Source organism: Falco peregrinus, chromosome 10 (genome assembly GCF_023634155.1).
Source record: "Falco peregrinus isolate bFalPer1 chromosome 10, bFalPer1.pri, whole genome shotgun sequence".
NCBI classification, from domain to species: domain Eukaryota; kingdom Metazoa; phylum Chordata; class Aves; order Falconiformes; family Falconidae; genus Falco; species Falco peregrinus.
The window spans coordinates 2,172,952-2,200,279 of record NC_073730.1 but is presented as its reverse complement, the minus strand read 5'-3'; the positions used below and the strand labels follow the sequence as shown (position 1 = coordinate 2,200,279).

The following is a 27,328-nucleotide window of genomic DNA, read 5'->3' as shown; positions in this document are numbered from 1 at the left end:
ATCCAGTTACCTAATCTCTCTGCTCTAATAAGTAGACATAGGTTTGCATTTTATTTAACTACCGCCAAAACCTCCTGCAAAGCAGCCTACGGTTGCTTGGCAGGGCAGGTATGAGCACGTTGCACTAGCGCAGACTGGAGCACCACTGTTTGCTATGCTGCGCTGCCGTGCGTTGCTGATGGCCCGGTGGCCAGGTGGGCCGTTATTCACACCGTGCTGCATCCATGCCAGCTGCCATGGGTACGGAGCTGGAAAAGTACAGCAAAGTCTAATGACTTGTACTCTAAGAGAAATTCGCCGTCAAAACCTGGTCTAAGTTCCAACATTGCTGGCATTCAGCTGTGCCCGCACAATAAAACCTGCCTCTTCTAAACCTGCCTTGTGACTCTGGCCAGCGTGAAAGATGTTTCTGAAATGAAAAGTGATGGAGTGGGCTGAGAGCTGAGCCAGGGGCCACAGGCTTGATGCAGCTGTTTGTGGAGCTATAAAGGCACGGTCATACCAGAGCAGACGACATGAGAACTCCCAGGGGTAAATACTGTGTCAGTGACCCGTTCAGCCTGCGCAAATAAAGTGTAAAATTTCACTAGGAGATCCCTCCCATTTTTCCCCTTTCCAGAGGTCTTAGCTAATATATTTATTTTACAGTGACCTTTGCAAGCTCAACTGGCTTTCCGCTGGAAATAGCTTATAATGAATTGTAAGATACAAGAAAACAAGCCCTTAATGTTGCAGAAAATCTCTGCAAAGCGGAGAAAAATATTTTATTTATTTTTTATGTTTGTTGTGTTTCATTAGCCAGCATGCCACCCCATCCTGCTCTGGTGTAAACTCTTTTGATTGGTCTGTATTAGTTATTAGTAGAGACGGTGGGACTGCTTCTATGTCAACTGAATTCTGGTAAGATTCGTTATTAAAACAGAGTTTATTCACTTTTGTTCCCTTCAAAACCATTTGTTTTCCAGGGGGGTGGAGAGCAGAACTACAATAAAACCTCCTGTTTCAAAAAAATAACTTGAAAAATAACAGTGTTATGTTGCTTTGATTAGAAAATGTCAGGAAAATAACATCTGAACTCCCTCACAGTTATCACATCATCCTATTATCCTAGTCGTGCTTGATCCCATGCTTGCCGTGGCAGTTGCTGGTGGGGGTGTTTTGTCAGGCAGGATCCCCCAGCACCCAACCCCTGCCATCTCTATCCCCACTCCGTGACAGATATGTTTTCTTTTTTCATGCTCTGTAACCAGGTTGAAATGATTTTGAATGTTTACTTTGACTCAGATCACATCAGATTACATCTCCCAAGGCTGATGAAAGCACATAGCTGGAGTGATGGGGGCCTTCAGTGCAACTGTGATGGAAGCCCCTTCTCCTCAAAAGTCTCTACATCGCATTTGTAGGGCAGCTCACACAAGCGGGTCCTAGCTCATCACTCGTCTTCTCAGGCACTATGCTAATACCAAGTGCAATCAGGTAAATTTCAAAAATATTTCCTGCTCAAAAGACATCTTAGAGTTTCTGGAATTTTTTCATCTGTCAGAGGTGATTTAGCACTTGCTAGAAAAAGTGGATTAAACCCCAGAGAACTCCCTCATATGTTAGCACTCAGGCATCCATGTCACTGCAGAACTGTAACAGGGATCCCTTTCACACTCAGAACTCAGGGCTTATAAAGTAAAATCACTGGCTCGTATTTAATTTGTGGAAGATAATTAACATTTTAAGTTCTTTTTTCTCTGTCACATCTGAAACATGGATGGGTCTTGGTTTTTTACTGGTTATAGTCTGCCACCATGAAATAGGCTAAGACAACACCCAAGCATTAGTTAAAAGCAAGTGTGTTTTAAAAAACTGTTCAAAGTTTAAATTTTAAGAACTGAAAATTATTAATGCCAGTGTATACTAAGAAAACATGAATATTCAGCATTGGATCCACACAGCTGTATTCTCTCTAATTCACAAAATTCAAGAGTCAGTTAACTTCACTTTCTCAGGTTTAAAAGAAATAGCACAAAAACATTTGGTCGTGCTCAAAACAATGCTACATAATCCAATGAATGGTTCAGAAAATTACCAGAGTCACTGCAGTGATGCTTTATAACCGTGTAGCTGATGTCACTGACAGATACTCACTGGGGGGCAGGAGATTGACATTCACACTATAGACTGGCATTGGCACAATATATACTAATGTCCCCCTGAGCCCTGGAATTTGCTAGCTTATAACTTAGCCTATATATTTAATTCTTTCTAGGTTTGTATAAACATACTTTCCACTATTTATATTTATAAGTTAAACTAACTCCTGAGTTGAAAAAAATATTCTACATGACATTTTTCAAAAACTAAAGCATAAAATAAAACAGGTATATAGGAATTTACCTAGACACATAACCCATCCGTGGCCATTTAGGTGTAAGACTTCTAAACAATAGTTTAGAAATGGCATTCAGAAATTAGAAGTTAATTTTGTGTACATATTAAGAATATCTTCACAAATTATTTAAGTAAAAAATGCAAATCAGAATCATTGACATGGTAGAATTGGAATAACGCTGTAACAACTGTAACTAAATATAACCATCTGTTGAAGGAGTAAATACATTTTGTTATACATAATAATACATATTATTATGATTTAAATATTTAGTGCCATTTTCTAACTCAGTTATTGAGAGATTGTTCTCCTGTACCTACATCTTTGTAACAATGAAAAGATCATATGCCTTGATGTGTCATATTTTTGTCTGTAGATGGGGAGTGGTAGGAAAAAGCAGTGATCCAAGCAGTACCCATCACTTCATGTCAGAGAGTGAGGAAACTAATAAAAGGAGAACACTCAAAGGCAGATATATCTGAGTGCCATGGACAGTTACCTACCTAGAGCTCTGTCTTTATATACATATATGTATTTTACAAATGCATAAAGGTCTTTGGTCTATGAATGCCTCAAAAGTTTCTGATTAAATAGAATACTCAAGAACACTCAGCTACAATAGCTGTAATGCATTATAATAATAATAAAAAAAAAGTTATACCTTTGTTATAAAAAAATAGCTTAGTGCTAGTGGAAAATCTATTCATGTATGGATTGCAGAATGTACTGTTAAGGTTTTAGCAGGTCATTTTCCCAAACTTAAGCAGATGCTAATGGAATTGCACAGGTTCAAAAAGCATATAAATTAATGCTAGGCCAGATGTGGTATCATTTCTGTGGTTCGAGTGAGTAAAGTACTCGTTAATACCATACATACAATCTGTTTTAGTACTTAAAATTTTTCTTCTTTAAGTGGGGAGAGAAAAGAAAGAAAATATATTTCTACATTTTTCTTTTCCCCTTAGCATCCATAATCTTAAATGCTGGAAAGTTTATATACCTGGTGGGTTACAGGTGGGGGGTGGTGTTTGTTTTCAAACCTGAGGCTAAATTTTCAAGTTTCTTTCTCACATCAGTCATTTGAGACAGGATGCTCCTCCCTTATTTGCCAATATTTTGTCTCTTACATGGAAATAATTGTTATAGAAAAACAAAGGTCATATCAGCAGTTAGTGTGAGCATAAATCTTTCATAAATTATTAAGATTCACTGGTTTACACCACCTGACAATTTTTCCCATCTCTGTACAGAGAGTAATATACTGCTTAAGAAGACTATTAATCAGCAGCAGAAAATCTGACCCTCTATTCAGTGTGTAGAATAGAATAGGTGTAACTATCCAACTCACCTGTGGGACTGTAATGAGTGAAGAGGAGAATGACAAGAGGTCGGAGTTAAGCTGATCTACTGACACCCATTAAGATTGTCTGTTGTCAAGACCAAACTGTTTCTTTTTGTTCTCAAAGACTCCAACATTATCAAGGGATATTTTGTGACCCAGAGAGGCGAGTGTATAGATGGTCTGGTAATGAAGACTTTAAGCAGTTACGACTGACAATAACAGCAAAAATAAATAAATCTCAAACACTCAAGATTACCGTTTAGCCAATTGCCTAAAAAAAGTTCTAGTTTCATAAGAAGCCTTGGCAACCTCCTGCAAATTTGTTTATACAGAACAGTTACCATGTTTCCAGATGCAAGTAGGACTTATTTGCAAAAGTCCACTATCTTCATCTTGCAAAGCACGCAAATCAGTCTCACATCACCCAAAAGCCTGGAAGGCCCTGTCATTCCATTGTAGTATGTTAGTTATCTGTAATTTTCTCATTGCCAAGCCTATTGGTTGGCTGAGTAGCCTTTACATCTATACATAGCAACAGCATTATAGTGAATGCCTTTGAAGTAGGATCCACTGATATTTTTCTCTTCCTACACTTATTCCACAGTGGTGCCCTAGGCTTCATGATAACTTCCAGTTCTGAAGCTCACCACTGTACACTAATTTTTGTAAACCATTAAAGTGTACAGCAGCTAATGCTCTTGCTTATTATTTGGCAAGCTGGACCTTAATTGCATCATGCTGTATGTTAGCAAAACAGAAAAATGTAAATGCAGAACAAAAGGAGAAAAAGTAATACTGTGTATTGTCCCTCATTTAAAGGAGGACATTTGCTTTTTGGAATTGCTAGGTGAAAGCTGTTAAAGAGTTTAGAAACACAATTCATAGAGTCAGAAAATAATTTAGGCTGGAAGGGATTTCTGGCGGTCATCATGTCCAATTCCCTGCTCAGAGCAAATCTGATTAAATGTGGTGCTCGGGGACTTGTCCAGTAGAGCCTTCTCTCACCTTCAAGGACGGAGTTCCCTTGTATGAGTCCTTTCTTACCTTTCCCCTAAAGCTGCTCTGGTCAGTGTTGCCTGGGCTATGTAAATTTGCAATTTTGCTAACAAAATCAGGAGATGTGTAGTCACAGAGGAGTGGAGGAAACTTCTTCACCTCCTAGTACTGGCCCAGCCCAACAGAGCATCCCCATTTGTGCACAAAATTTAACAAAAATGAGCAGCCATTTCTCTCCTTTCCCTGCAGATTTGACGCTGCAGATAGTCAATGTAGATGCAGTAGTTACTCCTGTGCACCGGCACGTGAGCACGCCCATGAACCCACTGCTCAATGCAGCGTTTGCTGTGCAAACAGTGGATTACATAGGGTCCTTCTGTCAGGCAGCTTGAAGCTGCTCATTATGGACATTTGGTTTGTCACAAGAAGATAAAATTTCCATAAGAAACAGAAGCAGTGAGAAATGTAATTTTCCACATTATCTTGTGGCAACAAGAAAAATAGAACTTCCCTAAGTTCTTGTTTGAGAATGCCCTTGAGGAGTATATATCTGCATTTGTGAATAAAGATTTGGGAACATATCACAAACAACCATGTGCAAGGGTTCCCTTTATGGTCAAAAAGGGATATTCATGAAAGCCAAATGGTCACAGAGGCACACAAATCTTACCACGGGATTGTTCATTTGCCAAGCTTTCCATGTCCATGAATACAGATGACTGGGGATTCATTAAATAAAAGTACTATGCACACACAGTTTGGTCTTCTGCTTTTAAGGAGCTACGTAAGTGACAAAGGTTTCTGAATAAACCAACTTTCAATTAAAGAAAAAGGAGGAATACATTATTGAAAGTGAAAAATATAATTACATGTTATAAGTGTGGACAAGCATCTCTGGGAATCTCCATTCAATGTAGCACCCAAATGAGAACTAACACAGACAGGAAAGTATAGGGTTATTAGCTACCTCATGAAAGCATTCTTAGATATTTCTAATTCCCTGTAATTATTTTAAATGAACCAATTTTTTGAAGTCTTCAGCCCCCATCTAATGATAATGGAAGGCAGCAAGTGTGCCTGAAATCATGCCTAAAAACTGAGGCTAGGGGCCTAAATCAAAACCCATCACACTTGATATAAAAACTCTCTTTGACTTCATTAAGTGTTGGCAGAGCCCAGAAGTCAACACTGACTCTCTGTGTGTGGAAAATTTTTCCAAGCGTGTGGCAGCTACTGCATTTTAAGGCCTTTGTGAGGTGGTCTGAAGAGGGATGAGAAAAGGGCACCCTGCCCCAGTTTCCCTGCAGCAAAACCCGAGGCTGTGGGGACAATATCGAATGTTTAAACTACAATTTTCAAGTGTCTTCAAAAGTAATACCCGTGAGTTTAACTTTTTACTTAGGGCCACGCTTCCTAAAAGGTGTCATGTCTGCAGCTCTTTTGTGATCAGTGTCATACTGGTGTTTTTTACTTTTAAAGAGCAGCTACTCTCGTTTTCCCAGAGCTGTTGGGCCCAATTTCACCTTGAAAGTGAATTTCACCATATGGAGGTTCCTACTGAAAGTTATGTTAGTTAGTCATCAGCAAATAGCTAATAATACTAAAAAATATTTTTACCATTGCATAATCCTTGCATTAGGATACATGCTTCAGCCAAATCTTTAATTATTATGCTTTATATTTTAAGAAACATTTTCTTTCACTTCTGCAGTTAGTTTTTCTGTTCAGATGTGCTATGTGCTGTATACACAAGAAAATTGATGGTAATATATAAGAAGTGTACTTTTAGCATGGATGAAATGTACTGAGTAATTAAAAGAAATTCTGGGAATTTTGTTCCAAATCACTGGTCAACACATGTAAGTTGTTCTTCAAATTCTAATGGTAATGAATTTGCTTTAGAAACACTAGTTTCCAAAATAATGGTAGGAATGAGTTCTTTATTATTTGAAATAACCACAGCAAAAAAGAAGTTCACCTTGTTTCTAGAATGGTCTTTTCCAAAAGGAAGCTACTGTGAGCCATTTCAGCTGTTAAAGATCTCAGATATCAGCCAAAAGAGAATAAGAAGAGTGTCATTTCCTTAATATATGGTAAAAATTCAGTTATGAAATGTATTAAAGAGAACCATTCCTCAGGTGAATAAAGGATTTTGACAAGACTGTTCTGTTGGAAGGATACTCAATCACCAGAATTATCTTTAATATAATCATCCACCAAGGGATAAAACTGCATTTTGAAAATGTCAGTTCATTTTGAAATGTCTAGATGGGTAATCACAGGTACTAATTATCTTTCATTCACAACAATTTATGCTCTCTCTTGAACATTAGGCCTCTTCACTGGATTTCTTCAATCCATGTAGTGACTGGATCCCAATGATACATCAGGCTACCTTTTCCAAATTAGGCTGTGGGGATTTAGAGATGCAGATTCCATTATATTAATAGGAATCACATGGCAAAATCTCATCATCCTATTTTGAAAATTTAGTCACACCGGTTAAGTGAAGACTAGTTCTAAAAGGGGTAGAGTGACAATACAGGGACTTCCCAGCAGCCAACGTCGTTTAAAAGATTCCTAGCTGAAAAGATTTGTTGGAAGTTATTGTTACTGGTTTTCTTGCTTCATGTCTGCAGTACCATGATGGACTTGTGTAATCTGGTATTATGTAAATTGTAAGGACCTCTTACAGAAAAAAGGTCACTCTCCTTAATGACCCCTTAGTGCAGAGATACATCCCAAGAAGACCAGAAGCCTGCACACCAGGAACTCGAGTAAAGTACTTCAATCTTAGCTATGGGATTTCTTATTTTTTTGTCTGTAAAATTCTTTACACAAGGTAAAGAAATTTCAACAGCAGAAGATGAAGGAACCATGAGGCTTGTAGACAAAAGCTGCTCCCATGCTTCCAAGCCCAGTCCAGGGAGCGCTGCTCAGCCCAGCTGCTCCGAGAAGGAGCATCACAGTTTACAGAGAAATCAGTTGTGACCACCACTTTTAGATCAGTCACACAAACCGATGCACGATATTTCCAAGCGTTAACCCTACCTCCCAAGGTAGCTGACAGTAGGAAATGTGTCCCATATTTCTTGATAAGGTTTTCTGTGATCTGTTGCAGGGTCGGGCGGCGTCCGAGTAGCCTTATGTTACGGAAGAATTCAGGGGCAAGTGGCAGTGGGGAGCCAAGGAAATTTCTTCTTTCGACAGCAAGATTGTTTACTTTCCAGCGGCCAAACTCTCTGCAAAACAAAGCAATTCTCATTCAGAAATATGTCATTCGGACAAATGTTCTTCATTTGCAAGCTACTCTGCTCTGTTGACTAGCTGGAGGCGGCTAGCCGGGTACTATAACAGGCCTTGACAGTGATACTCTGTCATGTGTTATAGGCATAGGACAAGCAACCAGTGTTATTTATTAGAAGTGGAGGCAGTACTCCATAATAAAATCATTGTTTGGAAAAAAATAAATAAAAAATAAGCCACTTATGGTGTTGCTGTTCCTATTGTTTATGTTTAGCCTCTGATGTGAGTACAGCCCTAGAACAAGCAGATTTGCTAGAAAATGAAACTAAATTAATAATTTCCCCAAATCTGGACCAAATGCAATAAATGTTTTCATGACACAAGGCAAATTTTAAAAACATTTGAAGAAACAGGCCATGCTCTTTGCTTTTGATGGTAGGTCACTTAGGTACATAGCTGGCTAATTTGAGCAATTTGGAGAAACACTATCACAGCACATTTGACCTTACTATGATATTTCCAGTTTTCTGTACTTTTGGCCTCTATTTTGAGGAAATATGTAGACAGCGGGACCGATTCCTAAAAGTAGATGACTTTTCAGTTGTAGGAGGGATATAAATGAATTCAAAGATTTGTCCCCTTCCCCTCTCCAAAATCAATCAATGATAACAGGGCAAACAAACAAGTCAATTGCACAGCAATAAACACATTTTTTTTATTCATTTACGTACCAATTAAGATACCAGATAAAGTTATTAGTGGAAGAACTCATTGTCCTCAAAATCTAGCCAAGGGACACAGCATTTGTAGTAACTTTGTGTTTGCAAGGTACACCAAGAGCTGTTTTGGTTAAAGACTTGAGTACTGTGAGAATTAAGTCCAAGGAAACCTCTGGACTGTGGTTTAGCTGCCACTTTGTGGAATCATTCATATAGCTATATCAATTAAGATTTTTCTTATATAAGATTATAGAAAAGCAAAAAGATTAGCGAGCTTGAAAGATCCTGCTTAAGGTTCCAGCTAAATATAGAACAACATTCATTTACAAGATTAACACAGAAGGCAAAAATCAAGGATGCAGTAGGAAAATAGCATTTGAGGGATAGCTGAAACAAAGGAGTTGCCTGCGGCTGACTGACTAGGATGAGCTATGTAATACATAATCAACACTACTATTTTTCAGTATTTTTACATCCAAAATTATTGGTAGAAGCCAGATAAATACATTCTTGCATAGCCCTTCTACTTTCCAGCACTTTCCTGTTTCACTTGCGGATCCAAACTGTCTTATACCCAGTCTAGCTTAAACTTGGATGCATAACATGGGACTATTTGGTGCAACATCCATGGATTGCCTTTCTTCTCGAAACATGCCGTTTTTTATCAAAAACAAATCAGAAGAATTACAGTAGAAAGAGATTTATGTAACTTACCTGAAATATAATGTAATTTACCAAACAAGAGCATGAGACTAAACAGACCCCCTGGTTTCTTAAAGACTCTACACATCACCAGTGTGCCAAATTAGTATTTGGAAATCACTATTTGAGGGGGTGTGTGTATGTCTTTCAATTCAGTTGTCAGGTTTTGAAGTTTTCTCTCACAAATTTAATTTCCTTTTAAAAAGGTATAAAACCTATTTTTTTCAGCTTTTATGGAACTACTGCATATCAGTAGAAAGAAATTATAGACAAACATTTTTAATTCCTAAAGTGAAAAAAATATTCACTGGGCGTATTGACCACATTAATACAGGCACTAAAACCAGTGAATTACCCTGCACTGTAAATGTACTTCTTAAGTGAAAATAAATAAATAAATAAATATTTAAATTGTGTGCTTTCTGGGCATGTTTGAGTGGCTGTTTTTTTTTTTTTCCCTTTGAATATGTCAGAAAATATAGGTCAAATATAATTCCTGAACAGACCATCAAGACAGAATTGCTTTGACAACAAGAAAAAAATACAAATTTTATTACGTAAAATAGTCATTTCATATCTTGTTGAAACCTTTTCTTCTAAACTAGCTATCAGATTAATTGTCCATACCAAAGCTGAGGTTCAAATACAAGAATAACAGAATAGTTAAGATTCTTACAAATGCTAGTTTGCTGCTACTCTTCCTTTGATTTTCATTGCCAGAATTTTTAAGGACAGAGAAGACCACCATAATCCCCTCACACGTCCCCTTTCTAATGCAGGCAAAGGACCATCACCAAATGGCTCTTGCTGCCTATGTCAGAAAGTTTGTGACTGAAGAAGAAACTGTCTCCCAGAAAAACACCCCTTCCTGACTTAAAAGCTGATGCTGAAGATTTCTCAGAATTTCAGAACAATCTGTTGTAGCATTTAACTACAGGGACTGCATTTTATTTTCAGTTTTAACATTGCTAATTTCAATTTCCAATTTTGGGAGGTTTTAATGTGAGGTGTTTTTTTGGGTTTTTTTTCCGAAACATTAGGTATGTTCTGAGTAACTAATTACAGCTCCTCTTAACCTTGGCCTAAGCTGATTGCCTTTGTGTTTCTTTGTGAATTGTGGTTTTAGATATGTCCTACAGCTCTTCTCCAAAAGTCACAAATAATTTCTTGGAACAGTAAAGCTAGAAACAGCGGCCTCTTCCATACCAAATTCAGAAGTATTTCCAAGTTGACCTCCTCATGTTCTACTGCAATGTCCTTTATTTACAGAATCCAGGGATGGAGTTATTCTAGCACTAGGAGAAATTTGTTTGGCTTAGTTAAGCAAACTAATTCCTCCCACATTTTTTTGCTATGGAAAGGTTTTTTTGCTGTATCTTATGCTACTTCAGAGAAAGCAAGTAGGTTAATGCTACTCTGAAGGTTTTGGCATTCTTTTGTGATTCAGAGCATACCAGTTGGAAGCCATTATTAGTGTAGCAAGTAATCATCTTTTGAAACTCACTGCTGAGGAAACTGAGGAAGAAGAATATAGAAGCTGGATTATTATTATTACTTTTTTTTAAAAAAAAAAGATGTCAGTTTTATAACTCTGCCACAGACTGAGCTGAAGCTTTTAGAGAACTTACAAACCAACTTTTATGTTTTCCTGAAGCTTTTCTTAAATTAAGTATTTTAGAACCTGGAGAGAAGACAACATAAACCCTCTGGGAGAGGCAAGAAGAAGTGCCATATCTGAAGACAAAAAAAGAGACACAGAACACCAAAACTGAGCTGCCTGGCTGCAAGAGCAGCGATATCTAGATGTGGACAAGCAAGAAAGTGACTAGCAGCTTCTCCAACAGGACACCAGAGGAAAGACAGCAGACCTGAGAAGTAACTGGGTTTATCAGAGCAAAGCATATCAGCAGGGAAACCTGGGCTGGAGCTGGGGGGTTGGGGGGGGATGTTCGTGCCACATTATTTGTAGCATGTTGAGTGAGGAAGCTTTCACAAACTCTCTCTGGGTATGTGAGAGTCACTAATAACTGATATCCTAAAATTAGAGCTTTTTTTTTTTTTTTTTTTTTTAAATTTCATTGTAAGTAAAATCATATCCTTACCTTCCTTTTATATGATTTATATAGATATATATATTTATATACTTATAAGTTCTTTTTCTTCTCTTGATTTCACCTTGCAAGCAGCAGTATCTTCTCTCCTGTTTCCTTCTCCCCTGTTTTATCACACAGCAAAGCTCAACCTTTATTTACCTGTTTGCCTTGCAGTCATTCTCTCTAACACAAATTCTCCAGCCCTCAAACGATTTTCGTTACCAAATGTGCATTACTCTCCTTTGGAAATCATGTTCCTGTTTGCTGCCAAAGGCAGACTAGCAGGCCTGACACAGTTAATGATGATCTTTTTAGTAGAGAAAATACTGCCTTCCAAAGTCGCTGGAGTACCATTCATCAGAAGAACACCTCCCACAGAATAACATAGTATCTGTGCTGGCTGCTGGTCAAGAAAACCAATGATGCACTAGAGGTATTAGAAGCTTATTCTTTCCTCCTCTTCCTCTTCTTCTGCTGTGTAAGAGCCAAGACTAGCAGCTGTCATGGCTCTATCAAGAAGAAAAGATTTAATAGCAGGTGGTATCTCCTGTGCTGCCCGTCTATTTCCAGCCCAAGTAGTATGTTAAGCATTGGATGGAGTTCCTTAATGCTCAGGGCAAAGCCTGTTGCTGAGAAGGATGATGGCTTTGAGTTCCTGGGCTTGTATGAGAGAGAGGAAATAAGTCAGTCTGGCTCCTAGGATGAAGCCTATAATGGAACCTCATTATTATCATGAGTAGTGCCAGAGGCCATGGGCATCATTCTCTCCATCTTCCTACATATCAGAACTGTGTATTTGTATGTCCTACCAAAAAGCTGGTTCCTGGCTGGTTGGTTAATGCATATGCAAGAGCCCCAAAGGCCGACGGTGCCAGCTCTGCCCAGCTGTACCGCATGCACGCCACAGCCCGTCTGCGGAACAGGGTCTCCTGCCACTTGTGCTGCTTGGAGGAAGATAGGCTGAAGAACGATCAGTCAGGGAGTCAGTGTGGGGTAAAAACAAGCACAATTTCAAATGCAGGGTTTATTTCAACACTATTTCTTTTATTATTTCTTGCTGTTTCTCATTTGTGTTGATACGCTATGGCTTTCAGAGTGATGTTTAATCTAAAAATACTGTTCTGACATTAAACACTCCTTACTAGAGTATTGTACAAGTCGTGGGCATGTTTTTATCTTGAAAGAAGCTTAAACTGCAAGTGGATCTGAAAGCAATTCTAGAGCAGCAGGCCAACAAGGCTGTGAATGTCTCTTTTGACTTTCAAGCCATAGTTGGTGTTTTTTTCAAATGTGTATATAAATTATACATTTTCTTCTACCTTGCATTCATTTCAATACATTTTAAATAATACTTTATAGGAGAATATAGGGAAAGGTCTATATAAAACATTTAGTTGAAGGAAATTAAAAAAAAAAAAAAGACATTGTACTTTAAAATTGTAGCATGTGGAAACTTTGAAATGGGAATATAATCTCTGCTACTGCAGATGGTTAAATCAGAGCCTGCAAAGGGATTTACATTGAGTGTGATGGATTCCTCTTAACAACAACAGTCTCTCCTAAGGTCAACCATATGCAAAATAGAGCCCAGGCAAATTAGCAATGTTAGGCCTCATTGTAAGAAACTTAGATGTTTTGTAAAACAATACTAGTACTGGTAAGCATAAATGTTAATGAATACCATCGTGGCATAATTTGGAAAGCATTATTGGAAAAAACCCCACTCCACATCATTTTTAATACTAAACTCTTCTGTGTTCCTTTCTCTTAATGTCTTCTAAATGAGACAGCTCCAGCCTTGGACGTTGAGAAGGGGACTGCTTCAAATGGGCTGGAATGACAGTGGGATTCTGAAGCCAATATTTCCCATGCAGCTGCAAGTTAATCTGTTGGCAGAACAGCTCAATGAAAGAATATACAGTGTTTTTCTCCCCCTACCTTCTTTAAAAGGCTGAGGATTTCTTAATGCCTAAGGCCATAGCTCGAATAAGGCCAAGATGATATAAAATGAAACTACTACCATATTAAACTTCAGAAGAAAAAGGTCACCAAAACGTTATAACGCTCACGACTTGCATCACGCGCTGATCCATGACCGGGGCTCACGCAGGCTGCCAGCTGCACAGACACACACCCCAGACAAGCTCAACTGCCTGGCTCTGCTGGGGCCAGAACACTATCTCACCACCATCAACCGCAATTCCTCCGTTCCGTTCAATGCAAAAGCTACATATAGCTACGGCTGTTGGAGGAAACTGCACACAGCCTCATTCCTCTACAGGAGACAGGTTCAAAGCAGATCATACACACACCACCTGGCCCCAACTAGACCACATTCCTACAGATTTATAAAAGGATCCCATGGCAGCAATGTCCCATTACTTTGCAGCTACCTACTAGTAGTCCCACAACAGTAAGACATAAGTACAAAAAATATTTGCAAGAAAGAAAGACAGACAGACAGACAGACAGACATTGATAGATAGATAGATAATAAGATAGATAAATAAATAAATTGGCTTTTAAAAGAAGATTCAGCCAGATGTGGACAGAACCAGAATCAGGTAATAACCAAGGCCATGTTATTCAGAGACTGTTGGGGGAAAAATCTCTCCTTACCAGCACAGGTCATAAAACTTTCAATATTTATTAAAATCACTTAAGCGATGGAGAATCTGCTACAACATTTACGAAAATGTTTACTACAGTTGATTTTTACTATTCACAGTGAAGAAGGAGGGAATTAGTCATATCTTGACTGAGCAGCCTTCTGAAAATATCTGCCTTTCTATAGAAGCATGATAATAGGGACAAATACTGCAATATGGGCAAAGTAAACATAAGAGCTTCCCTTGAGGTGGAGAAGAAGCAGGGCCTGATACTATATAATACATCTTATCTATATCTCTTAAAATTGTCAATTATCCAGACATGTTGATTAAAAAGAAAAAAAACAAGATATAATAAGGTCCTTTTAAACTTATTTCCCATTGCTGAAATAGAATTTCTTCATTAATCATATCCTCATAACTGGCATTTTCCCAAAGTCAGAACGGGAATGTTTGCTAAACACATATGTATTTCCCCTATTATTGCTTATATTTATACTGGCTTTCATCTTATAATGAATAAGCTCTAACATTAGGATTTCTTTTTATCATAATACACCATTCTTTTGAAAAGTCCTAGTAATACTCTTGCCTTTCTATGTCTTTTTCACCTTACCAGTATCCTAACACCTGAAATTCTACTACCAGAACTAGTATCAGCTTCACTATCTTCCTACATAATGCATATGAAATATGAAGAAATCTATGAACAAATTTTAATAAAAAAATATATATATTATATAACTAGAATGTACTCAGATGTATTTCTTTTTTATGACTACTCACAGACAGATTATTTTACCAACTACTGTGACATAAATAATTTGAAACATGTCACCTGTCATGAACATCAGAGTTTACTGCACAAAAGAAAGGTGGCTTTCCTTTTGTCCATGACTGATGGACATTTAACCCTGTAACACATATACCAAAAAATTCCTCCTGTAATGAAATCTGAGAGGGAATTATTTCTGTATCTTGTCTTGTGGCTTTACTCTAGCTTTTTACCTATAGTTTGTGATATTCTTCCAAACACACTTGTGAACATGCATTCAGAGTCTCACTGTTCACATATCTAACTGTGCTTGTACCCATGCAAAGGTATTTGCACAAAACTAATAGCTCTTTGTGACTTGATCGTATTTGCCTTCTGCCTCAGAAGAATCTCAATAACCCAAGCATTATATAGCAATAGCATGAAGAAATGCACTTATAGGGATATGTTGCAAATTACACAAAAGATAAAGAGCAAGAACTGGCAGAACACAAACACTTCTAATCTGAAACATGTTTGTATGAACTGTCCATCTAATAGTGAGGAATTGGTGAACTGGGCAGTAAAATTGCAGCACCTTGCACAAGCTTTTAAGACAAGGATTAAATTCCAACCAAATTTTACATTAGACCTACGTATGACAATAATGAGTCACAGAGCGCAGAAAGGAAAGGGAGAATCCCTAGTAAAACTACTCTTGCCTCTACTGCATCTGAAAAGGAGAATAACTGGGATATTTAGGTGTTTCTTACAGTCTGAGTAAGCAGAACATAGATTTTGCAGCTTTTTCATATTTCTGGGGTTTGAATATCCAGATGTGCTCTGGCCAGTAGGTATTCTTTCCTGTGTTAATGAAATAACAATACGGATTTACAGCCTACTAAGTAAGAGGGTGGCATTTTTTGAGTCACAGGTAATTGTCCATTCAATTAATTAAGAAAAATCCAGGTCACTATTCATTATCACTGGTTTATATATTTATTCTTCCCTGCAAGAAGTACTGACTTCATGGTTTGTCACATGTTTTAGAGGGGTAAGAAGACGGTTCATTTTCCCCTTGACAGTATCAAGAGAGTTTCTAACAACTTATACCAGCACTGCTCAGTAATCCAGCCCTTCTAGTCTTGGCAAGATCAAAACATCCTTTTTTTTTCCTAGTTCATATTTGCCCATAGGAATCATTTATTATCTAGGCAATGGGTTTTATAAAATGGTGCATTTGCTTAGACTTGTGGAATCCAAAAAGTTACTCTGACTTGAAGATTCTCATTTCTTTCAATTTATTTTCAACTGTTATGAAAGCTGATGTTGTCTAAAATTCAATGTGATGAAAAGGTATGGATTTAAATTTTGTTAATGCGGTAGAAATACCGTTTCCTATGTTTTCCACAGTGCACTTTTTACCTTAATTATGTTACCCAGAACATTTTCAGAGAAGCAGGTATCTTACTATCTTAGCTGAAACAGTAGTTAACCTTCAAAATGGAGAAGACTGCCTTGGAGTTTTTTGATACAATAAGGAAAAAAGTTATGAGAAAGAGAAACAGAAATGTATATTTACAGTCTTTTTGTCTAACCTTAAGAGCCAATAGATATCATGGTCCTGTAGTTGATTGTACATGAAAAAAACCTAACAACTGTGGGATTTTATGACTGTACCTTTTACTGCTTCAAAATCAACAAAAAAAAAAAAAAACAGATTACTCTTCTTTCTTTTCTTGTACTGACTAAAATAGAAAAAATAGAAGCAGATTCCTTGTAGAGATGAGGAAGAAGAATCTGTGGAAGTGTTTGGTGCAATAATCAACATACAAAATTACAATTTATCAAGACTGAATCAACATAAAGATCTGTGGGAAAAAATAAAACATAATAGAGGATTCATTGATTCAGTGTTGGTGGATACTCTCAGGTGAATTACAGGGGAAACACAGAGTGCTAAAATACTTCATCGTTACATGCCACAGCTAATACTCTCAAAATCTTTGAAATGTCTTTGATTACTATTTTAATAATTCCTGTTTCAGAACTACACATTGATCTGTTGTACTGGGTAATAGAGATGCATACAGACAAAATCAAACTGTGATAAATAATTTAAAATTTAAAGATTGTGTTTCTTAGTGACCTTACTTCGCATTTGGAAAACTGATGCACAGTAAGGCTAAGGGTATAGAGTACTGTGAGTAGGCATGACCTCCTCTTCCATGTTCAGAGGAGACCAAAAAGCTTTATGACTTGGCTGGTGTGGCAAGGGATGTAAGATCTTAAACCCTTTGAAAACCGTTTCTGGGACATTACTGATACTCAGTATTGGCTTAATGCTCAGTGTCAGGGAGACACCAAATTCCTGTCTACTCAGACCAAAGGCTGATGTTGCTCCTGTCTGCCTGGAACTGGAAAAAGGTACATTAAGTGATTAGCCTTAGACAAAATATATATTCTTAATCTAGTCTCAAATATATTCCTAAATACTGATCCAAAGCCTTATCTGTGAAGCTATACATAATGTTTAGAATTGTTCCTTTTCCAATAAGAATGTTATATAAACTTAAATAATCTTCTATAGTGTAGATTATTTATAAATATATCCTTCCAAATAAGAGACTTTTTGTCACCCATTTAGTTCTACACCACTCTTGCAGAGTGCATTCCAGAAGTACTATTTACAGCACTGATGGATGACAGTTACTTAACCTGCACTTGAATTTATAAAGGCAGTTCTTTCTAGCAACACTCTGGGACAAGTCTGGATTTACACAAATGTAAATCTCACAGACATATGCCTGAATGCTGTTTTGGTATTGTGAAATATAACAACTTTACTGTTGCTGTTTGTAGCAATCCAAATTGTTGAAAGCAGTAGAATGTAAACCAAAGTATTTTCTGAAAATACTTTAGTGTATTATTTGGGGTTTTTGTTGGTTAGCTCTTGGGGGAATGTGCTGCTGGTTTTCTTTGCATCTAAATTTTACCCTCCTATCTAAATGTTGTTCCACTGGTAGCAGGAAATGCTCAGATCTCTACTTGGACATAAAAAATAAAGCCAGGGATTCTTACCCAGCAAATAAAAAATATTTCAATTTTATTTTCTATCCCAACAAAAGATGCTTCTTCTTTATCACAACTATTTGTATTAATTCCAAAATAATTTTGGAGCTGTGGTTTATTAAAAATGGTCCCTGTGTTATTTTTTTCCAGTAGTGTAAATTGTAAATGTCTCTAGAGAACCAGTGGAATTACAACAGTGAGCTGAACAGAGAGACAGGGCAGTAAACTTGTCAATATAATTCCAGATTACAAACACAGAGCTTTCTAATGCTCTTAACTGAATAGACATTTTGAATGGGAGTTGAGTTACTAACTTCTGCAACAGCAACAGTTAAGCATTAAACGTATTTTCTGAAAAAAATAAAGCCTATGTATCGGTTACGTTTAATTTCAAGTCCTTCTTGAATGACATGGATGTAGAAATTATCCAAGGTAGAGAAAAAAACCTGGAAACAAAATTTCCAGGACTCTAGGATTTGTATAAAGCTGGGTAGGTCAGCTTGTCGGAGACTTTGTATGCAACTATGTTTATTCTGAAGCTCAGACTACTATACCATTAAAAGATTAAATAAAATACTTAATCCCTCTACAGAGTCCAAATATGAACTATTTCAAGAAGCTTCAGACAGAATGAAGGCCTGCTTTGACTTCTACTATTGTAAAATATATGTATTGAGAATGCTTTATTACAAAATTTCTGTGCATCTGCGTCCTTTTCATTATCCCTCACAGCACCTTTATAGAATAGGTCTGAGAAAGAAAAATAAAAGTGATTAGGAAAACATCAAATGGGTTATAAGCACCAGTGAGAGACAAAATGTTATTTATAATGTCATATAACTATCATATACCCCATAAATTTTATTTGTAATACAATGAACACCGACACAGTTTAGGCAGGAGTGAGACTTTACGCACCCGACAGAGGTTGGAACAAGAACTGCAGAAGAGGGATGTGTTTTACAGACAACTAAGAGAAGCAATACATGGCTATGCTCATGAACATTTAGCTGTGCTCAGAGTTACTCTGCCTTTATACCAACACGGGTGAGCAAAAGCCTGTTCTGTATCACCAGTATCTGTATTATCAGTGTCATCACTGTGCTTGAGCTATCAGCATCATCATCGGGAACGGCTTGTTGGTGTAAGAGGAGCGCCAGTGCCAGTGCCAGTGCAGCTGCATTGCTGGTTCATGTCTTGCCAGCTTGCCAGGGTCAGAAGCCTTCCTTTCTCTTTTCTTCCATTTTATTCACGAAACAGGAGTTTTGACGTATTTGGGAGTCAGTGTAAGCTATGCAGGCTAGTTGCAATAAAGAATTATTAAATTAAAATGACCAAAAATATGATCATATACCTTCTAGATACACTTCAGCTTGAGGTTGATCAGCCAATAATTTCAGATTATTAGCCACGGTATAGCAACTGTGCTTAGGACCCTGTTGTTCTGGTCGCTGTTCTGCACTAAGCTAAACATAATGAGGGCTTACATGAATGTTACAGTATTTTCCTAGAAATGTTGCTTAGGAAGGAACAGACTGCAACATGGCTGTACAGATCTAGAAACAGAGCCAAGATTAACTGGCTTTCCAAGCCATACGCCCAGCAGACATGATGGTATGTTTGTCCAACTTCTTTGTGTAAGGAGTAATGCCGGGCAGTTACTGGGGATTCTGTTTTAGCGACAGGAAACTTGACCTTAGTGATTAATGTCTTGGCCAGAATAATTTCCATCCTATTGTAGAACACACCAGCTTTGCAATGCTGCCATGAAAAAATACCAGCGCACCTCCACAGTGTGTGCTGTTTCCCATAAATCAAAATTACTTTTTAAATATAGTGTGGTATTTTATATATAACAAGAATCTTACACAGAATGAAAGAGGTGAGAAGATAAATGAAGTAATCTATATTGCAGTTCTGACCAAGGGCAGTGTGTTACTACAGAGCCATTCAAATAGGAGCCTGTGATGAGTTACAGAGCCTTGACCGTCCAGATTGCCAGCTGGAGTACAGTTCAATGCGGTACCAAAGCAAGCATTTTTATTATTTGATGGTTGCCTAGTGGCCATTGTGAAGCTCCAGTTCCTAGGGCAAATGTAGATATCTCACAAACATTACCAGAGGATGCTAATCAGCATATTCATAAATACTCTCACTGAAAACAATACAGCAAATAGATGATAAAAGGCTTTGCCTTTCCTGTCTCAGAAAATGTAAGTAGCGGGGAAAAAGACAGGATGGTCAAAATATCTTGTTTCACAATGCTAAATGCTGCCTTAATGTTGCTTGTGGATCGAGTTGGCTCGGGACAAAGCTGTTCTATAACATTGTTGCAGCAGCATGGAACTCACACAGCCATCAACATCTGTAGGTAGGTTCATCTTCTCCGAGTCAGACCTACTGTTGTGTCACTTGACAAGTAACACTTGATGTGTCTTGGACAAGGTCAGAGCAAGTTACTGTACCATACGTGAATTTGCTTCACCCTTGAACCTGGGACCAGCTGAAAGCTTGTCAAATTTGACAATAAATTAGGAGTAGAAAATGAGCAAATAGCCAGACACCACAGAAACAGAGATCTTCCCTCCATAAGAGTCCTTGCCTTACTTTTCCTGTAAGAAGTTATTCACACTCAAAGCAAGCTACAAAAACAACCTTCCTATCCCCTCTACACATCAGTTACTCCTCTACCAGGTAGGAAGAGACAGGGGTAGACATTTCACTCTTATTTTTCTAGCAGGAGTTCAAGCACCGTGCCGTAAGATTAAAACAAATGCTCAGACAGATAAAATAGAATTAGCCTCTTGATTACGCCTCCTTTTTGCTCATCTTAAACCTAACAGTTCTGTGCAGTTGAGATTTAATTCTACTCACCACAGCGTCACCTCAGAGCAGTGGAGAGATTTCTCTCCTGCAGGGGTCACAAATATCCACAACCAGGAGCAGGCTTTAACAAAAATGGCTTCACTCCACTGAAACCAAGGTTGAAAAAGTAGAAAAGCAGGTTTCAAAAAGAAATGCGTAGCTCCCACAAGAGCACTTGGTTTCCTCAAATATACTTCTGGAAGTTAGAGCAGATGCCTTACGTGGAACCTGTATACTGTTGGCTCTTGGGGGCAATCTTGTCTTCAGACTGAGCTGCAGGGAAGTACAGACCGACACAGAAGTCTGGTGAGACTTCCAGCCTGTGTTAATGGGTCTTTTCTTCCAAGGCTATTAAGACACAGGAAAAATGCATGGATGAGACCAGGCACGTGGATGAGGCCAAAAAAAAAATGCCCTTAATATGAAGAATTAGGAATCACTCTTGTATCCAACAACTGACATAGTCATGAATCCTTGCATCCTTCCAGGAGAAACTCTACCCAGCAGGAGCTGCACAGATAGGAACACACACATCCTTCAACTCTTCTACCTAAATAAGACCACAAGATTCACTGCCAAATGGAGACTGTTTAAATGCTAATTGTGACAGCAGGTGATTTCATTTCCTTCCTGATTTTTCTGTGAAACAGAAATAAGGAGAGTTACAGCAATGCAGGCCTTTTTTGTTTGGTTGTTTTTTTAAATAAAATGCTTGATTTTGTTGTAACTGTTTTCTAATGCATATTGCTGCACCTTGTGAAAATTAACACAATTGCTGAAATTGAAGGAAGTTACAGGAAAAGTATTCTCCACATATTTACATCCGTACCAAAGTTAATTTACTGAACCAGTGAAAAGTTTTAAGTATGAAAGGCAAAAGTACTTAAAGTGGTTATAAATCAAACACTTTTCACGTACATAGTGATTTTTAATCTCTTTGTTCTCTCTCCGGTTAATAGTTTAGTATACTTTGGCTTCTATGAGAAAAACATATATAAAACTTTGGAGGCATGCAAATTTTGGTTCAGTAATGGAATTCTTGTAGCATTCTGTATATATAAATGGTACTTTTACAACATAAAAAAAAAGAGAAAAGATTTTTGCATAGGATAATTTAAGACCTAACTGCAGGTTCCCTCAATATTCTCCTTTGCCATGAAAACAAACTTTGTAGTCCCAGTAATCATCATGAAGTGCAAAAACTATGTGCTATGAACCAGCTAAGATCTTTCATGCCACAATTTGATCTATTAGTATCCATCTACAGCACAAATAAATTATGAAGTTTTTGCGTATCTCTCCAACGGAGGGGTGATTACAGCTGCTTGTCTGAATCTAGCAGGACCTAGATCCCTTTCAAAGGGTGTGGTGTTAGTGGTACCTTATTGAGTTAGAAGGGTTTTATATGTGGGATCCTACAGAAATTATTCTGAACCTGATCTTTTTTTAAGATTTTTATTATTGAGTAGGATGATAGAAAGTATATTCATAAAATATGCAGACAGAGCTAAGCTGAGGGCTATGACAAGTGGTTCTGAAGATTTATAGAAACCAGAGAAATGGTTGAGAATCAAAAAGATGGATCGTGGTAAAAAGCAAGGTACTATGCTTTAAAAAATAGAAAATACATACAAAATAATTAAACAAGTAGAAAGATGGTAAAACAAATAGATTAAAAAAAAAACCCCACACCTAAATCTGCTTGGAATTTCACTGCAAGCATGCAAATTCTTACATAAAACAAGAACATTTGATGTATGACAACAAAATAGCTATGTTACTTTCCAGAGCTGTGCTAAGATCTCAATGAGAATAATGCCCCCTAAGAAAGATATTTAAAAAAAAAAATCAAAAATCTGTGTAATTTCTTTTGAAAAACATCAAAGAGAGAAAAAAGTAAAGGAAATTCCTCAACAGGAAAGGCTGGACATTTTGTTTTTTCAAGAAAATACAAGCTTTTGGAGATGACAACAGGCTTCTAATATAAAATGTTATTCAGAAACAGGAGGTGAACAATTGCTCAGCTAGGGAAAACAAGCTTTAGTTGGGGCAAAGAAGGCTGAACAAGAGATCTGCCTCATCCCTACAGTTCTGTGAACCCAGCACTGTAAATCTGAGTAAACCTATTGTACTGACCAGCACTGCCATACAACTCGCTATATTCCCTTTCTGCTGACATCCATCTACTGTCTCTTCTTTCCTACTTAGTCGGCAAGCATTTGCCAGCATTGCAAGCATTTTGTGGGCACCTTCAGTGTCTGTACATACTCTGCTATAGGGCAGTCTTGGTCTGTTGGCAATGCCCAGTACACAAACTAATAATAGTAGCAGCTATTGTGCTAACCCAACCCAATAGTTCCTCGGAAAACGCAGAAGTATTATTACTGAAGGAAAATAAGGAACTCTAAGCAAAAGAACTGGGTTTAACTATATTTTAATGCAGGGTAAGAATTTCCTACAGGTGGATACAACATGAAATAAAAGAAGTTTTAAAGTGTTAAATATAATTGTTACATTTCAGAAAGGATTGATCATGGAACAGATGTGTCAGTATACAGGGAGCATTATCGTGGAGTGCCACAGTGGAGCTGTAGTCTAGAGCTATGCAGTCAAGAAAGTTCTATTCAATGAAAATGTCAAAAACGCGGTAATTACTAGCTGTTTCAGTATTTCAGTAGATTTACTATACTTGGATAAAATGGACTGTTTCAGTGATATTAAAAATACTCCAAGATTATTTTTTTTTACTAACATTTTCTGAAACTAGTATGTTTCCAAACCTTATACATTTTGAGTAAGAGATAAAATATCATTTCAATGACATAGAGCTTGTGTAATTTAAAATAATATAATGTGATCTTTATCCTCATGGGGTTAAAAATAAGAAAAAGCATATAGAGAGGGATATAATTTTTTTGTTATTAATATTCTTGGCCAACTTTTAGATAACCAGGTTATCATTTCATCTCACACCCAGGAAGAGGAGGGGGAAAAAAGTATAATTCTGCAAATAACAAGTCAGAAAGAAAAAAGTGCCACTCATCTCTGAAACCATGAAATTGTTTCTTCTTTGCAGTCACAGAAAGAGGAAAAGCTGGTCCTGTCTGTGACAGCAGGCATACATGCTGTCCTTCACACATGGTCTTGCCCTTACAAAATTATTCCTGTGTGGTTTGAGGGAAGTACAATAGAAAACTTAATTTGTACTAAGTATTTTTCACCTTTGGTTCTTACTTGGGTTACGTTGTTGTATTCTCCTAGTACATTTTCAGTAATCGCTTGAAGCATGACCATGTAAAGTACTAATTTTGTTTACATCACTGCTACAAACTACAGTGCTGCCTTGACAACTAATAATCACTATACGAGTCATAAAAATTCCTACAAAATGTTAAACTATTTTAAAAACCTATAAGCATTATTTCAGGAGAACACTGTGAGAACTGGTGATTCTTTAGAAGCCGACATCCTCAGTGGGAAGGAGAACAGGAAGATGTATCTTTGATACATTTGATACCACTGAAGGAGAATTATTTATTAGGAAACTGCATTTCTAGACTTTCTGCAGGACAGCTGCGAGTCTTTAGTAAACTACAGCTGTAGCGATACCCTGCCCTTTCAGTCCCACAGTCAGTAACTCAAATGCGCCTGTAACTCAGAGATGATAGCTACCCTGACAGCTGGAGACAGGGTGACAAATAGCTTTTCCAGTTGAGACATTGACATAATTGAAATGTGCTGCCAGGGGAGAACAAAAGAGAGAGCACAGAGGCGCAGCACCAAAACCCACGTGAAGGGTACAGCCCTTCCACTGTTCTGATTTTACTGGCACAGCAGGCTTAGGCTGTTCAGGTCGACTGTGATAATTGCGATCCCCTAACGGGATTGCCATCACACTTGAAACAGAGTGGCTTGATCTTTCATTAAACATTAAAAAAAGCTTACAAGCTGGCTGTAGAAGATGAAATGCAAAAACACTGCAAGCGTGCTAAAGTTCATAGGAATACCCCACTTTAAGTCTTTTATGACAATATCTTGAGAAAGTATAACTGAAATGGTATTATAAGATTGTATTTACCTTAAAATAGTATTAACATTTCTGATCAAAATACCTTTCCACTGCATTTGTTCAGCCAAAGACTAGGATGCAAATAGTTTCTACAGTGGAGAAGGCTTGGCATTGAAAACCAGAACTGTAAGAGATCTTACCTTATTTTCATGGGTGACTAAGCATACTCTTTATAGGTCTTTTACATCTTAAAAACCTTTACTCAGTAGCAGACCATATATATTTTCATTTTTCTAGCAAGTGTTCAGGGATACAAAATACGTGACTAATCGGCATGTACCTGACCTTATGCTGTTTGGGAAGGGGCTTTAGGGATTTCAAGATCAAAATATGTTTTAACTCAGTCATATAGCCATTGCAAATTACACTTCTTTAAACATAGAGAATAACCTATTTCAGCCATGGTTTTCCCATCTGGCAAAATGATAGGTATCAAGACATTTATTCTTTACACAAGGAAGTCATAATAGTTCTATTTGTAAAATATTATTCAAAGCACAATTCTGTGCCACTCTGTAATCAGAAATGTCTACACTGGGAATATAATTAATGCCTTTCTTCAGTACAAGAAGAGCAGGATTTTATAAGCTGCTGCTCAGGAAGAACATAACCTGGTAAATGAAAACTAGGAATATTTGCAGAGGAACTTATTTACCCACTGTTTTTTTTTCCCTCTCTTCATTCTTTAGAATTCAAGACAGTGAGATTTTACATCTCTCTGCTGAAGGCAAACTTGGCACTGCCAATATTATTCTTTTTTTGGCCAGTCATGATCATTCTTTATTAGCCTGACAAACAGTGCAGAGGTAGAAATTCCACAGCCTTCACCCCGATTATACTGAAAAATGCACTTTCATGTTATGGGGACAAGAAAGTACAAAGTGACCTAAAGCCTCTGTCTAGGGAGCAGCAAGCATACAGCTAATACTTTTGCTCTGATTAGAAGAGAACTACAGCTGCATATAGAGCTAATCTGTTGAAGGAAACCTGGCTGGAAGCAGGTGGGAGGAATTAGAAATTTCCCCAGGGCACTTACAAAAGGTTGTGCTTGAGGAAGGGCTGGTTTTAAATGACCATATGTTTTGGGGCAAGTAGAAATGACATACAGGGTGAAGAAAGAAAAGGGATGCTTAAGAATGAATTTGAAATGCCTCTTCCAATGTCATTCTTTCTGCAAAAATAATTTTGGATAAGGATACTCTGAACTTTGTAGAATAGTTAGTGGGAAGGTTTTGTGTTTGCCTTTGTATTTTTAAGGGGCCTCACTGCACTTCCATGTGGCAGCAGAGCTTCTCTAGCTCTAGGCAATCATTGCTGCCCCTAACAGCCATAGCTAGTTTGTTCTGGAGGTGTTCAAGTTGCAATTATCTGCATTTCTGTCCAGATGTACGCAGACCTATGAGCTTTGTTCTGTCAGATAATGAGACAGGAATACAGACCTGCCAGCATAACTTCTTCTAGCAAGGTAATAACGGTGGTATCATATGATGATCTAAGCCATATAACCTAAAAAAAAGTGCTGGCAGTCAAAATTGACAAGATTCAAGTATATTTAGTTTCATAGGCAAACAAGCTATATCTCTTATACAACCCTTGAACATTATTGGGGAGGTGAAAATCAGTATGGGTGGATGGATCAGTTGCTTTTAGCATCTTTGCATCAAGCTGTCAGTCAAATTGCTGACAGCAGAAAAGGTCTGTTATTCACAGCATCAGAGTTGAGATTAGAAGGCATGCTTGATTTTATTTTTACAATTGTATACACCATCATTTTAAACAGAGCTGTATCTGTCGTAGCTAAAGTGTCCCAAACAAAAATGAATCCCTCAAATAGATGATGCAAGACAGAATAAGAAGACAGCAATATAACCCTTTGCCTGCTGAAGCCCTTTGGGTTTCTACTCACTCTTTACTGCAACAGGTCTCTTACCTCAACCACGTCAAAGCAAACTTAATTGCTTGGCACTTTGTGCTTGTTGGCCAAACATACCCACGTCTGGAACATTTCTGTGACCAGTTTGTTGACAAGATAAGAAAAAAACTGTTGGCTGTTTTAGGGGCTCCTGTGATAACTTTAGCATCTCTTTCCATATAAGACACATACAAACACAAGTAATGGTAAAAACCAGAAACACACTGCAGAGCTGCATGAAACATCATAAAAACATCATAAAATAACGAACCTGCTTTTATCTGGGGGGGGGGGGGGGGCAGGGGAGGGATTTGCCCATAACTTACCTTAATCAAGACAAATCAAATAACAGAGGCATTCTATGGAAATAACCCTCTCTGCAAATCCTAAGCATTTAAATTGTGCCAGAACCCACAAAAATTAAAGTTGGAAACAGTGGATTTTGCAAAAATCTGTAACTTTGCTATTGTAAAAGGAGATAATTATTAATTTAAAGATAGAATAATTGTAATTTAAGGTAAAGATCTGATCTTCTAAATTCAGTGTGTGCTTCAGTAAGTAGTAAATAT

The 27,328-nt window shown here is 37.5% G+C and overlaps 1 protein-coding gene across 2 annotated transcripts in view; it reads right to left on the bottom strand.

Moving 5' to 3' along the window:
• BRINP3 (BMP/retinoic acid inducible neural specific 3) overlaps positions 1 to 27,328 on the bottom strand; it is a 213,860-nt gene that overhangs the window by 87,850 nt on the left and 98,682 nt on the right. For both annotated transcript variants that reach the window (XM_005231130.3, XM_027777866.2), the window contains one exon: positions 7,770 to 7,960. In XM_005231130.3, coding sequence (XP_005231187.1) covers positions 7,770 to 7,960 — 191 coding nt within the window. The remainder of the gene's footprint in view (positions 1 to 7,769; positions 7,961 to 27,328) is intronic.